This window comes from Vulpes lagopus, chromosome 13 (assembly GCF_018345385.1).
Source record: "Vulpes lagopus strain Blue_001 chromosome 13, ASM1834538v1, whole genome shotgun sequence".
In the NCBI taxonomy this organism is placed as follows: Eukaryota; Metazoa; Chordata; class Mammalia; order Carnivora; family Canidae; genus Vulpes; species Vulpes lagopus.
Genome location: NC_054836.1, coordinates 26,462,286 through 26,476,086, shown reverse-complemented (window position 1 = coordinate 26,476,086; position 13,801 = coordinate 26,462,286). Strand labels below are relative to the sequence as shown.

Below are 13,801 nucleotides of genomic sequence, written 5' to 3'. Positions count from 1 at the left end.
CTAAAGTAGTTTTATTGTCAAAATAATAGACTGCACACCAAGAAAAATTGGTGGAAACAATAAAGGATTTGTCTTAATGATAGAAGGGTCAATTCATGAGGAAAATATAACAATCAGTGTGTATATATATATATATATATGCACACTTAACAACAGAGCTCCCAAATATATGACATAAAATCTGACCAAACTAAAAGGAAAAATAAATTCAACAGTAGTACCTGGAGAGAACAATAATCCACTCTCAAAAATTGATAAAACAACTACACAGCAAGACAACCAGGATATAGAAATTTAAACAACACTATCAATCAACTTGTACTTTATAGGAAACTCCAGTGTCTGAAGGAGTTTCTTCTTAAGTGCTGGTGAAACATTCTTCAATATAAACCATAAGCTGGATCATAAGACAAAGCCGAACAAAGGTAAAACAAAACTAAACCAAACTAGAAATTGTGCAAAATAGGCCTTCTTAGTACAAATAAATTAAACTTCTACATCATAAATAGATTTGGAAAACCTTCAAATATTTGGAAATTACATAATGTGTTTGAAAATAACTCCTAAATCAAGGAGTAAATCATAAGGGAAATTAAGGATATATTTGAACTGAATGCAAATAAAACACAACATATCAAAATGTATGTAATGTAGATAAGCAATACTAGGAGGGAATTTTTGTCTTTAAGTCTTATATCAAAAAATATGAAAAGCCTCAGTAATTTAAGGAAATATTCTGTGTAAGTACCCAAGTAACCTAAGTTTCTACCTTAAGAAATGAGAAAAAAAAAAAGAGCCTTTAGGTTTAGCCAAACCTAAAGCAAGAAGAAAAAAAAAGAAATTATAAAATTAGAATGTAAATCAAGGAATTAAACACAAAATCAATAGAGAAAATTAAGAAGACAAAAACCAAGTATGTTCTATGTGAAGTTAAAATTGTAAAGACCTTTAGCTAGACCAAGTAAAGAGAAAACAAACATGAATTCCCAGTCAGGAACAAAGGAGGTAAAATCACTACTAGCCCTAGATAAATTGAAAGGATTTTTAAATTATAATTATTATTTTTTAAAGATTTTATTTATTTATTCATGAGAGACACAAAGAGAGGCAGAGACACAGGCAGAGAGAGAAGCAGGTTCCATGCAGGGAACCTGATGTGGAACTTGATTCCATGACTCCAGGATCACACCCTGGGCTGAAGGCAGGTGCTCCACCACTGAACCACCCAGGCATCCCAATTTAAAGAGTTTTAATTGAATGTTATGAACAAACTTTGTCAATGATTTTAACAACTTGGATAATATGGATAAATTCCTAGAACACAAGGTACCAAATCTTAGGGAAGAAGAAACTGAAAACCCAGGGAGATCTATAACAAGTAAAGAAATTGAAACAGTAATGAAATATTTCTTCATAAAGGACATGCCCAGGCCCAGCTGGTGTCAAGAGTGAATATTAAGTATTTAAAGGAGAAGTCATACAATCCTTCACAAACTTTGAAAATAGAAGAAAGAACACATCCCAACGTATTCTCTGAGGTCTATATTACCCTGATACCAAAGCCAGCTAGTATCACAAGTAACAGCAACAACAGAAAATAAACTCAAGACCAATGTTCCTTATGAGTAGCTGAAGAAACCTAAACTGACTTTGAAAATCAAATTCAGTAACATAAAGGATAAATATCATGACCAAGTGTGATTTATTTGAAGAATGCAAGGTTGATTTAACATCAGAAAATCGATTAATATACTATATTGATCATTTAAAGGATATAAAACAGCTAAAGCATGCAGGAAAATCATTCAGGAAAATCCAACACCCACTCATGATAAAAACTATCAACAATCTAAGAATTAATGTAAATTTCCCAATCTAGGTATGGAAATGGCATCTATGAAAAAAGTCTACAGCTCACATCATACTTCATAGTGAAAGACTGCATATTTTCTTTCTAAGATCAGTCCCAAAGCCAGATACCAACTCTTTCCATTTGCATTTAACATTGTGCTGAAAGTCTTAACTCAGATAATAGGCAAAATAATAATTATAATAGCATTGTAATAACAGGTAAGGCTTTCAGATTGAAAAGGCAGGAATAAAAATGTCTATGCAGATAATTTATATATTGAAAATTTGAAATTTAGAAAATATTTATTAGAAGAGATGAGTTAAGATTGTAGGGTATAAAATCCATACATAAACACCAACTTGACTTCTATATCTTGGCAATTAGCAATCTGAAATGAAATTCAGAAAATGATCCTGTTCACAAATACATCAGAAACAATAAAACTGAGGTCTAAATTTAGCAAAATATGTGCAGTCTGTGCACTGAAAAGTATAAAATATTCTTGACAATAAGTTATGAAGATCTAAGAAGAGGTATTTTATGTTCATCAATTGGAAGACAGTATCATTAACATGACAGTTCATCTCAAATTAATCTATAGATTCATCGCAATGTCTTTCTAAATCTCAGCAGGCAGTTTGCAGAAATTGAGGAATTGATCCTGAAAAAGGGATGGATATGCAAAGGACAGTGAATAGGCAAAATGTTTTTAAGAAAGAAAAAAAAAATTGACAGTCCTAACATTGTTAAATTTCAAAACTTAATATAAGCTACAATAATCGAGGTAATGTGGTATGAACACAAGGAGCCTGTCAGTGGAGCCAAAATAAGCCTTTTCATTTTTTTATTTATTATTATTTAAAAAATATTTTATTTATTTATTCATGAGAGACAGAGAGAGAGACAGAGAGAGAGAAAGAGGCAGAGATACAGGCAGAGGGAGAAGCAACCTCCATCCAGGGAGCCTCACGTGGGACTCGATCCTGGGTCTCCAGGATCACACCCTGGGCTGAAGGCCACACTAAACCGTTAAGCCACTGGGGCTGCCCAAGCCTTTTCATTTATGGTCAAATTTGTTTTGGTAAAAGTGTTGACACAATTCAATAAGAAAAAAAATCCTTTAAATGGTGGTGGAACAATTGGATATCAGCGTGCAAAATACTAAATTCAGAACCTTCATCACTGTACAAAAATTAACTGAAACAGATCAGGTACTTAAACCTTTCTGGTCTCCTCTCCTCTGGTGGCATGCAAAGACACACTGTGGGGGACACCTGGGTGGCTTAGAGGTTGAACGTGCCTTTCGCTCAGGGAGTGATCCCAGAGTCATGGGATCGAGTCCCACATTGGGTTCCCTGCATGGAACCTGCTTCTCCCTCTGCCTATGTCTCTGCCTCTCTCTCTCTCTCTCTCTCTCTCTCTCTCTCAGTGTCTTTCATAAATAAATAAAAAGACACACTGTGGAATTTTATGATACTGTTGTCTCTTTCACCATCACATCTCGGATGTCTTTGTTTTTTAGTGTGTCCTCTGTGTGTCCCCTTGGAGGACCGTAATCCATTCTTGGGTCTTCCTTGTCCTTAAGATGTCTTCATTCCAGCATGTCCCCTCCTTCCCCATCTGTCTGGATCACAGTTTCCATCCGTGCTCGTCCAGGCTTCTGGGAACCACCGGCTTGCACTGCCCTTTTAGTTCTTGGCAGGGCATTAAATTCTATCTCCTTGGAGTGTTCTCTAAGCTAATAAACTCCCTCTTATCTTATGTTCTGCCCTCTACTCAGACACTCTCAAAGTCTAGCCCCTTGAATTTTCTTCCGGCTCTTACCAGCACATCCTAGCTAATTCTTTGCAGCTCCTTTTATGATTTAAACAGGCACAGTCTATCCTATGCTGACTTAATGCAGCAAATTAACCCTAGTTAGTTGTCTACCTCCAGACTGGGAGAGAGGGTAGAGCAAGGAACACAAAGTCTTCCAGAGAAGCATGTGTGTGTGTGTGTGTGTGTGTGTGTGTGTGTGTGTGTGTGTAGGGGTGGGTGGTGATGCTAGCTCTAATTGGGAGGAGCCAGCTGGGAAGGCTCTGGGAACTCAGAGGAGTCTGGACACAAGACTTTGAGACATCCACCTGGAAAGACTTGTCCCGCCTGTCAGGTTCCAGGTATTCCCAAGCAGAATCCTGATCTCAGCATAACAAAGTTTGCCTGGCTTTATCAATCGATCATCTTGCAGTTGTCAGCTCTTAACTTTAATTTTCAGTTTGATCTTCAGCTGTTTTCTACCCTATTGCAGCAGGAGACAGGTCTCTTTAGAAGGACTCTTGACCTTCATTTTTAGTTTTCAATAGTTTGTTAAAGGCCTGTATCTTTTAACTGTCTGAGGTATCAACACAACTAGTCATAACTTGTCAATTCTCTTGCCTTTATATATGTTGTTCCTCTGTATTTTTCAAATGCCTGAATGACTGCACTGACCCGGGTGTTCATTACAGAAACATGTTCTTAAGTCACTCACTGGTGAAATATTTTAGCAAATTCGATACTACATTGTGTCCAGGTCTGTTGGTGCTTACACATGGCCTAGGATGAGATCCAGAGAAGGTTGTGAACCAAAATATTACACATTTTCACCTGATACTCAAAACAAGGGATCTCAGTATTTGTTGCATATCCATATTGTTTCCAAACAAGCTTAGTTTTGAGTAAAATGGAGAAATGGTGGGATTAATTTTCTTTCTGTAAAACTATTTGAAATTTAGAATCTGCCCTGCCCTCATCACACATACCTACAAGCCAGCAAAGGAATCAACCAACCAACCGACCAACCAGTGAAACAAAAGAAGTTATAAAGAAAAAGAATTGGAAAGAAAATAAAAGGTGAATGTAAGCGTCAGAACTGGGAAAGTAAAATATGTGACTCCTTATTACAAAGATAAAAAGTAAAATGTTTTATTGCTTAATAGTTTGGTGGGTGTGGCAAGGAGGGAATTGACAGAAGCCCAAATTAAATTTTGTCTACCACAAATCTTGGTCAAGTATGACACCTAGAGGCCAGACAAACAATTCCTTTGGGTGATTTTTTTTTTTTTTTAAGTATGGCAGAATGCGTTTATATAGAAAAAATTAAAGTTTTCATTTCAAAATGGACATTCTTAGGTACTTCACTGTGTCAGTGAGTGATTTTGTGTATATTCCTTTATTTATGTGTGTAGATATGTATACATCCTCACTATCTGGAATTTAGAAATGACAACAGAAGTAATAAAGACTCATGAAAAGATACCACTTGAGGGGTGATAGGTTCAGAAGTGTCTCATTTCTAAATATTAAAAAAAATATGTTTTGCATTTTTCACCCATTGGTTTGGAAAAGTTTCATAGCCCTGGCTCATTAATACTTGAACAGTTCTTCATGAAAAATGATGAACGATTTCCTTTGTGGCAGGTTGTACAGATGGTCAATTTAATCTGCATCCCTGAGACTTCTCATGACTAAATTTTGACATCATGTCATTAAACATTTGTGTATTATTTATATCATATTCTAGAAAACAAAGATGGCTATGTCTTGCCGTCCATCAGTTTTATTGATAGGATTTATCCAACTGGACACGGTAGCTTTCACAAAGGAACATGTATCTGAATATATATTTCACATCTGTCTCCTCAGAGACCCATATATTTTTGTCCTCAAGTGCAATAATGTCATTGTTATGGAACAGATATGTGGCAGTTGTGGGGACAAATGCTTATATGACTCAGTTTCTGCATCCTTGTCCAGAGATGTCTTTACTACTAACTGATAGGGCACGTGTGTGTATGTAACCCTTAAGCCTTGTGTAATTTGAAATTAAAGGAGGAAACAAATTGTTGGCTATTTTCAAACACTGCTCCAGAATATTCATCCTAGTTGTGTATTTTAGATGGCAGCAATTTTTTTACTTAGGAGTGCTTCTTGGCTTTTATGTACAATGCTTGAAGTTGTAGCTATAACATTTAAACTCTTGACCAGATGAGTAATTATTATATGATCATGGATAAATATAAACATCAGACTCTTAAATTTTCTTTTGACAGTAAGCCATTAAGTATAGCATATGATGGCTTCTTGAAGGGCTAATTACCCTGCACATTAAATCATACTAACTTGACTCTTTAGATTGTCTGTCTTCTGTTATATAATGAGTTTCTACTTGGTGAATTGGTTTGGGACTCCCTAAGAATGCATAAAGTGGGCTGTTGTGAACACAGTACTTCCAATTTGAAATCTTCCCTGTGCTAGAGTTAGAGGATTTCAGGGTAAACCTGAAAGGCCCAACAGTAGCTGAGAAATAAACATAATCAGAATAGGAAAGCACTGCCATTGTAGAGTGATGCTGTGGAGTTTCCCCTAAGAGGACAGAACCAAGGAAGCCATAGCAGGTTCTGTTTTCTTCTTGGGTGTAACTGTTGAAACGAGTGCTCCTCTGGGGAACCATACATTTGTTAGGATCAGACTTCCTTTGTATCCCTTATCAACCTATAATCTTTTGATTGTTGCTTGCGCGTGTGTGTGTATGTGTGTGTTTTAAACCAGTGAAGGAATAGTAATCCACACTAGTTTATCTCTCCTAATCACAGACTGGCAGAGCTAGGACTCTCTGAGCTTTTAATTCCCTCTTAGAGGCCTAACAGAGTGGAAAGTAAACAAAGACCGAATCTGCAACCTTAAACATTGCTAATTTCCTCTGATGTCAGAATACTTAAACAGGCAGGACCTGGGAATTATTTGATCAAACCTGCTTTTAATCTAATGCATGCAGAAGGGCTGTGTCTGGAATGATCTGCAAAACGGCAGGCGTCCCAAGAGAGCTTTATGGAAGGTTTCCTCTTTCAGAAACGGTAGTTTCCTCATTTTAAACTCTTGAGTTGGCTGTGTTGTTGGAGTAAAGTCATAAAGAGTAGTTTTCCTGCTTTTTAAATTTTATTTGGCCAAGTATTGCTGACCGGATGTGGATAGTTTTCTTTGGCTTTCTGTTTGCTGACTTTTTAATTGGCTAAATGCCTTATTATTTTAGCTTTACTAGAAAATGAATTAATAAAAGGTTATTATTGACGGAAAGAGAGAAGGAGAGAAAGGGCAAAGCGTTATCTGATTTCATACACATTCCTTTATTGTGTGTGGTTTAAGAAAGTAAAAACACAAAGAACAAAAGACCCCAAAACATCAGGTTACTTAGATTATGAAAGGCATTTTTCTATAGTAAGAGTTCAGAGAAATTAATGTCCAGGATTTTTTAGGTAAAGAAAGTACTAATTGGGAGATACCCAAATAGTGGAAACCCGATTCTCCCCTTAGTTTTACTCACAGCTGTGTGGGTACTTGAGGGTAGCATATTTGGGGACAGTGTAGGTAAGGGGTCAACCCTTTCATTTCATGCAGACCTGAACAAAATTTTAGGATTAGTTTTTGTGAAATTTTATCCACATAACTGGAGTAGCATTGTGAAATGCTTAATAAATACGATCTCAATCTCAAAGACCCTAAACGACAGTGCACTTTGAATTGTCCCAATGGGTCAATACCGTTCATATTGCTATTGAGAACAGATCAAGTTAAAACAACAAAAAAAAAGAAGAAACAACAACATTCACGAAAGTGTCCAAACGCATGTCAACAGCAAGTCGACAACTCTGCCCTTCTACTATGTTCTTCACCTCTGATCATAAATCCCGGCTCCCCACATAAAGTAGTCGAGAAGCCACCGCTTCAGCTCGCCCCAAACCCCGGTGCTTTGTGTAGACACACGCGAGCAGCGTGTGCAGCCAGACCGGCGCGCGGCTCGGCGGAGGGCGGCGGCTCTCCGAGCCTGTTATTTGTCCTGCTGAAGCCCGCCGGGCCATCCCTCTTTCCATTGGCGCATCCTCCCGAACCTGTTTGGTCGCACCATGTGCAAGGGAGTTCTCGGGGCGGGCGCGCTGGGCTGGCTGCCCCTCTCGCCTCGGCTCCTTCCTCTGCCCTGCCTGGCCGCCCCCCCCCCCTGCAGCCCCCCCGCTCCTCGGCGGCCCCCTCCTCCCGCTCCCGCTGGCGCGGGGCAGCGCTGCCTCCCGGCGCTCCCAGCCCTGCTCCGTCAGCGGGGCCCCCTGCGGACCGCCGCTCCCTCGCGCTAGGACCCGCCACTCCGCGCGGAATGGCAGCCGCAGCAGCATCCCCGCCGGCCGCGGTGGCGGCCGCAGCCACGGCCACCGCGGACGCTATTGTTCCCTGGTGTTAAACGCGCTTTCCCTCCTTTGCATCCGAAGCGAACAATAGCAGCGACGAGCTCTGCTTTCCGTACTGCTGGGGAGGACGGTGCGAGGGCAGAGGAAAACTGCCTGCGGGCGGCGTTCGGGATCCGGCCCCCGGAGCGGCTGCGGGCGGCATGGGGCTGCCTGCGAGGCGCTCGGCGTCCCACAGCCCCGGCGCCCCGGGCCCGCGCCCGCGCCCGCGCCGGGGTGTCCTGCAGCTGCTGCCGCTGCTCCTGCTGCTGCTGCTGCTGCTGCGCCCCGGAGCCTGCGGGGCTGCGGCTCCCGGCGCGGCTGAGGCACCCACCCTGTACCTCTGGAAGACTGGTAAGTGGCGCGGAGTTCTCCCTCTTCTCATCTTCCCGCCTGGGCCCCCACTCCAAGACTGCCCGGCTGCAGGAGCCCCCCACCCCGCCCCACCCACCTCCCCGAGCTGCTCGATAGCCCGGGTGTGCTGGGATCCTAAGGTAAAAAGTATGATTACTAGGAAGCAAACTAGGTCACGTCCGATGCTGTTAGGAAAGAAAAACCTAACAACTAAGAGGCATTAGTGAGTCACTGGAATGATATTTCTCTCGCAGCCCTGGAGTTAATGAGGACACCCAGCACTGCACTTTCATAATGAAGTGCATTTTTTTTTTTTTTTTGACCTCTGGATTTTCCTTCTACTAGGAGTTTCTTAAATATATTTCCAGGGAAGAGCAAGCAAACAGCTTAGAGCCTGTTTTTGCAAACCGCCCCCCCCCCACCCCCCGCGCCCCGTCTTCAGGCAATTTGCTCAATGCCATGATATGTTGTGGGTATAGAGTTGAATTTGTTAAGTGTAGCTTTGTGGTATGTGGGACACGTGGAAGTCAGCCAAGTGAGGGGAGTTGGAACAGTTGAAGGCAAATGGGGCTCCAGTGAGCTCGCCCCAGAGGGTGTTAAAGACCAGTTCTTAATGAGGGAATTGTGCCATTTTTAAAGGGTAAGATTGTGAGGATGTTGAGGTGTAAACTTTTCCTGCCACGGGGATTCTTCCGCTTTGTTTGCAACCAACCAACAAAAGCAGCAACTAATTGTGCCTCAGAACCTTCAGGCAAAGTGCTGACTAGAGGTCCTGGTGGGATAGTGACAGGCAGGAAAACAATACCAAGTGAGAAATTACTCCCCTTCCTCTAGTGGCTTTTTCCCCCCTTCTAAAGGACACTGAGAATTCTTCAGCAGATCTGAAACTTGGCACGCTTATAGGAATGAAGTAGGAAACGTTATTCCTTCGCTTAGAGGTAGGGGCAAATGAAGAGTTTCTTGGCAATGCCTAAACATTGAGAGAAGGCTGCGGTAGAAAGGAGGGAAAAGATGTATTGGGCAGGGATTGCAAACAAGTTACAGAGTGCGCCTCTTTCCCGATTTCAACTGTCTGTAACCCCCTGCTGCAGAGACAGATCAGTCTGCTCTACAATTATACCGATATCCTGAAATTTTTAAAGAAGTTGCATCTCTCCAGCAACTTAGTGAGCAGATTGAACAGATATTTATTACAAGCCAAAGTACCTAAATTGCCTTTGAATGTTGCAAGAAATAACACACACACTCTTTTAGAAGAGTCATTTGGATGTTAGCATGAGCCAGCACTTGGAGTTTAAATATTAGTTGATTGGTAGGTACAGATGAAATCATATTAATATATTTCGTTTTAAAACAAAGAGTTGAAGAGCTTCTCTAATTTAGCTAAACCCATGGTTTTACTTTTCAAAAGCTCAGTCGTAACAACAAACAATGATCAAACTATAACTTACTATTAAATGGTACTATTTGGATGCTTGGTAAGAGCTTCTCAAGTAAGTAAGTGTTAGACAAAATAGCACTTGCCTGGTTGAAATTTGTGCTATTAAAGTAGGAAAAGCCAGGCAGTAATCTTCAGATCGAAGAAGAGTCTAGGCGATGTTCACTGTGTAGCATCTTAGGTGCCAATATATGTCAACATAAATGTCATGGTGGGAACACAAGCCAATAAACCATTTAAAATAGTGGAAAACTCTCAGGAGCAAGGATATGGAGACCTTGGTTCCAGTGCCAGTTCCAGCCCTTGCTAGCTGTAGGAACGTTGGCAGTTCACTTAACTTCTGACCCCTTGTTTTCTCAGCTGTATATAAATGTGATGATCCCTTCTTCTGACTATTCATTGCGTTATGAAGATTGAATGAGTGAGTTATTAGAAAGTAATATGTAAATTTCAAAGTTATGTGCATGTGCAAATAAAAGCATGATGAGGAGGATGATGACATCTCTTTTATGGTGGTCCTTGATTTGATGGAAAAAAAATGAGTTAAGCTAGAGAGGACAGTAATGACCTCTTTATTTTTTTCCCCCAGGGGGAAAGGAGGCTTTACTATTTCTATAAAGAAATTGAGAATTGTTATCAGAAGAACTAGGGGATATTTAAAGGAGAGGGATACACTGGGAATGAAAGTGTAGAGATGAAAGAATGCTAAGCGTATATCACGTGATGAAAAATAAAGTGTCAGGAAGAGAATTGAGAGAGAAAATGAGGTGAGACCATGTGGGATGTCTATTCCAGTGTAATACACTTGGTCTTGGTACAGGAGACTGTAAGGAGTCACGTTATTGGTCACATCACTGAATTACAGAGATGTAGGAAAAGGTATACTGACTGGATAAGGAACTAGGACAGGAACTTTAACACTGTGTTTGTCACTAACATGCTGCAGAGCATTAGCAAAGTCATTTAATGACTTTGGTTCTTGGTTTCTGAGTTTGTAATATTCATTGATTAGAAAAGATGATATCTAAGGGCCTTTTCAGCCTTAACATATTTCATACATACACCATAAATGCACATATATATATATGTACACATAGTTTATTAACATGTGTATGTTATACATACTGTATGTATACGTGTGTATGTGTGTGTATATATATATATAGATATATATATATCTAAGGTCTATAATACATAGGTGATATATAATGTAGAAATTAATATATAATGTAGAAATATAATAGTTTAAGGTATGTATTGTATGAAATTTTTACTAAGCCAGCTCCCAACAAAGAATTATGGAGAGCTCACTGTGTGAGTTACATGGCCTCAGTGAGGTAGAGGCTGACTAGGATATTATCATCCCTTCCTTTAGGAAATTCACAATTGAACAATACTGTAAATACACAACAATTAAAACATGTTGTATCATACTCATGAACAAAACACTATGAGAGCAAGGATGTTGTGTAGCTGATAAAGGGGGTTGTGGAGAATTTTAAAGAGCAGTTCATCTTGATTGGGATTTTGAATGGGGGGGATGAACTTTTTACTCTGAGAGGAGTAGAAGTTCATTTCCAGCAGAGGGAAGAGAGAATATAAAGATGAAAAGCATGACAATATTTTTAGGTCTTGAAAGTACTCCAACTCAAGTCTAGCATGTTTGGTGGGAATGAATGGATGTAATGCCAATTTGATGAATTGGGGCAAGATTGTAAGGAAACCTTCAAACTCTGGTAAAGATGTTGGAGTTAAACCTCTAAGCAAGTGAAAATTATTGTCATCTTTGTGCAGAGAATTGACCATGTTCTTTGCCCAGAATGGTGAGAGAGAAGTGAAGAGGCTGGGAGGTTAGTAAGGATGGGGATTGAGAGGCAAAGGGGAGCAAAACTAGAAAGGTAGGAAGTGCAGAGTAAGGAGAGGAGAGCTGGGGGGGGGGGGTGTCGCACTGTAGTATAGTAGTGTTAACTCAGCTTTAGCGGGTAGGGAACTCTGTGCCAAGGAGGGGAGGAACTCATCCCATCAAGATCTCCATCATATCTATAGCCAATTACTTGAGACTGAGAATGTCAAAGAAGGAAGAACAGATTGCCTGGATTTAGAGAAGAAGAATATCAATTTAATCTAGTTAAACTAAACTTGAGATAGTAATCCACTCAGATGGATAAATCTAACAGGAAAACTAGTGATTGTATGTATAGAAGAAAGAGGCTGAAGGTGTAAATTGAGAACTCAATACATGTATGATATTTCAGAGCACGATAGTTGGAGGGATCATTAAAAGAAGAGAAATACGGAAAAGAGGAACCAGGATACTTCACAGAGAATATTGAGATTTAAAGAAGGCCACTGTTGGGGAGAGACCAGTGGAAGAGTCAGAGAAAGGTGGTCAGAATGGGTCCGGGAAAAATGGTAGTGTATGCTAAATGAAAGATGTTTTATGAAGGGGATGGCGGCAAAAGGTGTAAAACATTTACGAAAGACTAGAAAGGAGGAGTTATGAAATATTTCAGCAATGATCAAGTAAAAGGAGGAATTGGTAAGATACTTAAGTGTTTTGGGAAAGGATGTTTTAACTGGAGTAGTAAAGACAAACTTATTTGAATAATAAGATAATGGAAAAGGTATAATGATAAAATCAAATAACCAAGGGGGTATTTAAATTATAACAGTGCCATTTTTTTGATAGTGAAAACCCCAGAATATAAGATATTAAAAATAGTTATTGAAATATAAAAGTTAAATGTTTTAGCAGTTTTGTGTGTCATTTATTTGAAAGATAGCTTGCCTTTGTGTGAATAATTGAAAAGCATATTTCATACAAACAGGTAAAGTACTTTATTGTTGGAAGATAAATAATTTCTGATTAGTGTTAGTTTTTCCTTAATATTCTAGGATATGGAATTTTTTCATAATAAGTATGTCTAGTAATATTTACCTGGCAATTCTAAACTAAGAGTATCAATATATTGAGTAAAATGTGGCTGACTTAACATGAGTAGGACAGAAAATAGTGAATACCTCCAACCTTTATCAGTTCTGTCACAGATATATTTTCCCAAAGGTCCTAATGAAGTAATTGAATTTATTTTATTTTTAAAAATTGATATATAGTTGATATGCAATGTGACATTAGTTTCAGGTGTACAATATAGTGATTTGACACATTTATACATTAGGCTATGCTCACCAGAAGTGTAGCTACCATCTGTACCATACAACACCATTATGACACCATTATATTTCTTTAAATATTTTATTTATTCATTTGAGAGAGAGAAAGAAAGAGAGAGTGCAAGTGTGTGTGTGAGTGCATAAGTGGAGGGAGAAGGGAACCTGACATTGGGCTCGATTCCAGGACCCTGAAATCATGCTAGGCCAAAGGCAGATGCTTAACTGAGCCACCCAGCTACCCCACCATTGTGATACCATCGACTGTTTCCTATGCTGTACCTTTTATTCCTGTGATTTATTTGTTCCAGAATTAGAAGCCTGTGTCTCCCACTCTCCTTCACCATTTTGTCCATCCATTTACCTACCTCCTCCCCTCTAGGAACCATCACTTTGTTCTCTGTATTTATGGATCTGTTTCTGCTTACCATTTTTATTTGTTCATTTATTTTGTTTTTTAGATTTCACATATAAGTGAAACCATATGGCATTTGTCTTTCTCTGCCTGACTTATTTCACTTAGCATATTACCCTCTAGGTCCATCTCTTTTTTGACGAATGGCAAGATCTTATCCTTTTTTGATGGCTCAGTAATATTCCATTGCATATGTATGTATACACACACACACACACACACACACACACACACACCCCTTCTTCATTCATAGATACTTGGGTTGCTTCCACATTTTGGCTCTTGTAAATAATGCTGCAATAAATATCGGGATGTATATATCTTTCTGATTTAGTTTTTTT

The 13,801-nt window shown here is 39.4% G+C and overlaps 1 protein-coding gene across 4 annotated transcripts in view; it reads left to right on the top strand.

Moving 5' to 3' along the window:
* Positions 1 to 7,878: 7,878 nt before the first annotated feature.
* The window catches only part of THSD7A (thrombospondin type 1 domain containing 7A), a 423,880-nt gene continuing 417,957 nt past the window's right edge, over positions 7,879 to 13,801 (top strand). For 2 of the 4 annotated variants that reach the window (XM_041727876.1, XM_041727877.1), the window contains exon 1: positions 7,879 to 8,436. In XM_041727876.1, coding sequence (XP_041583810.1) covers positions 8,247 to 8,436 — 190 coding nt within the window. In that variant the 5' untranslated portion in view covers positions 7,879 to 8,246. The remainder of the gene's footprint in view (positions 8,437 to 13,801) is intronic. The other 2 variants (XM_041727875.1, XM_041727874.1) reach the window with 2 other exon arrangements.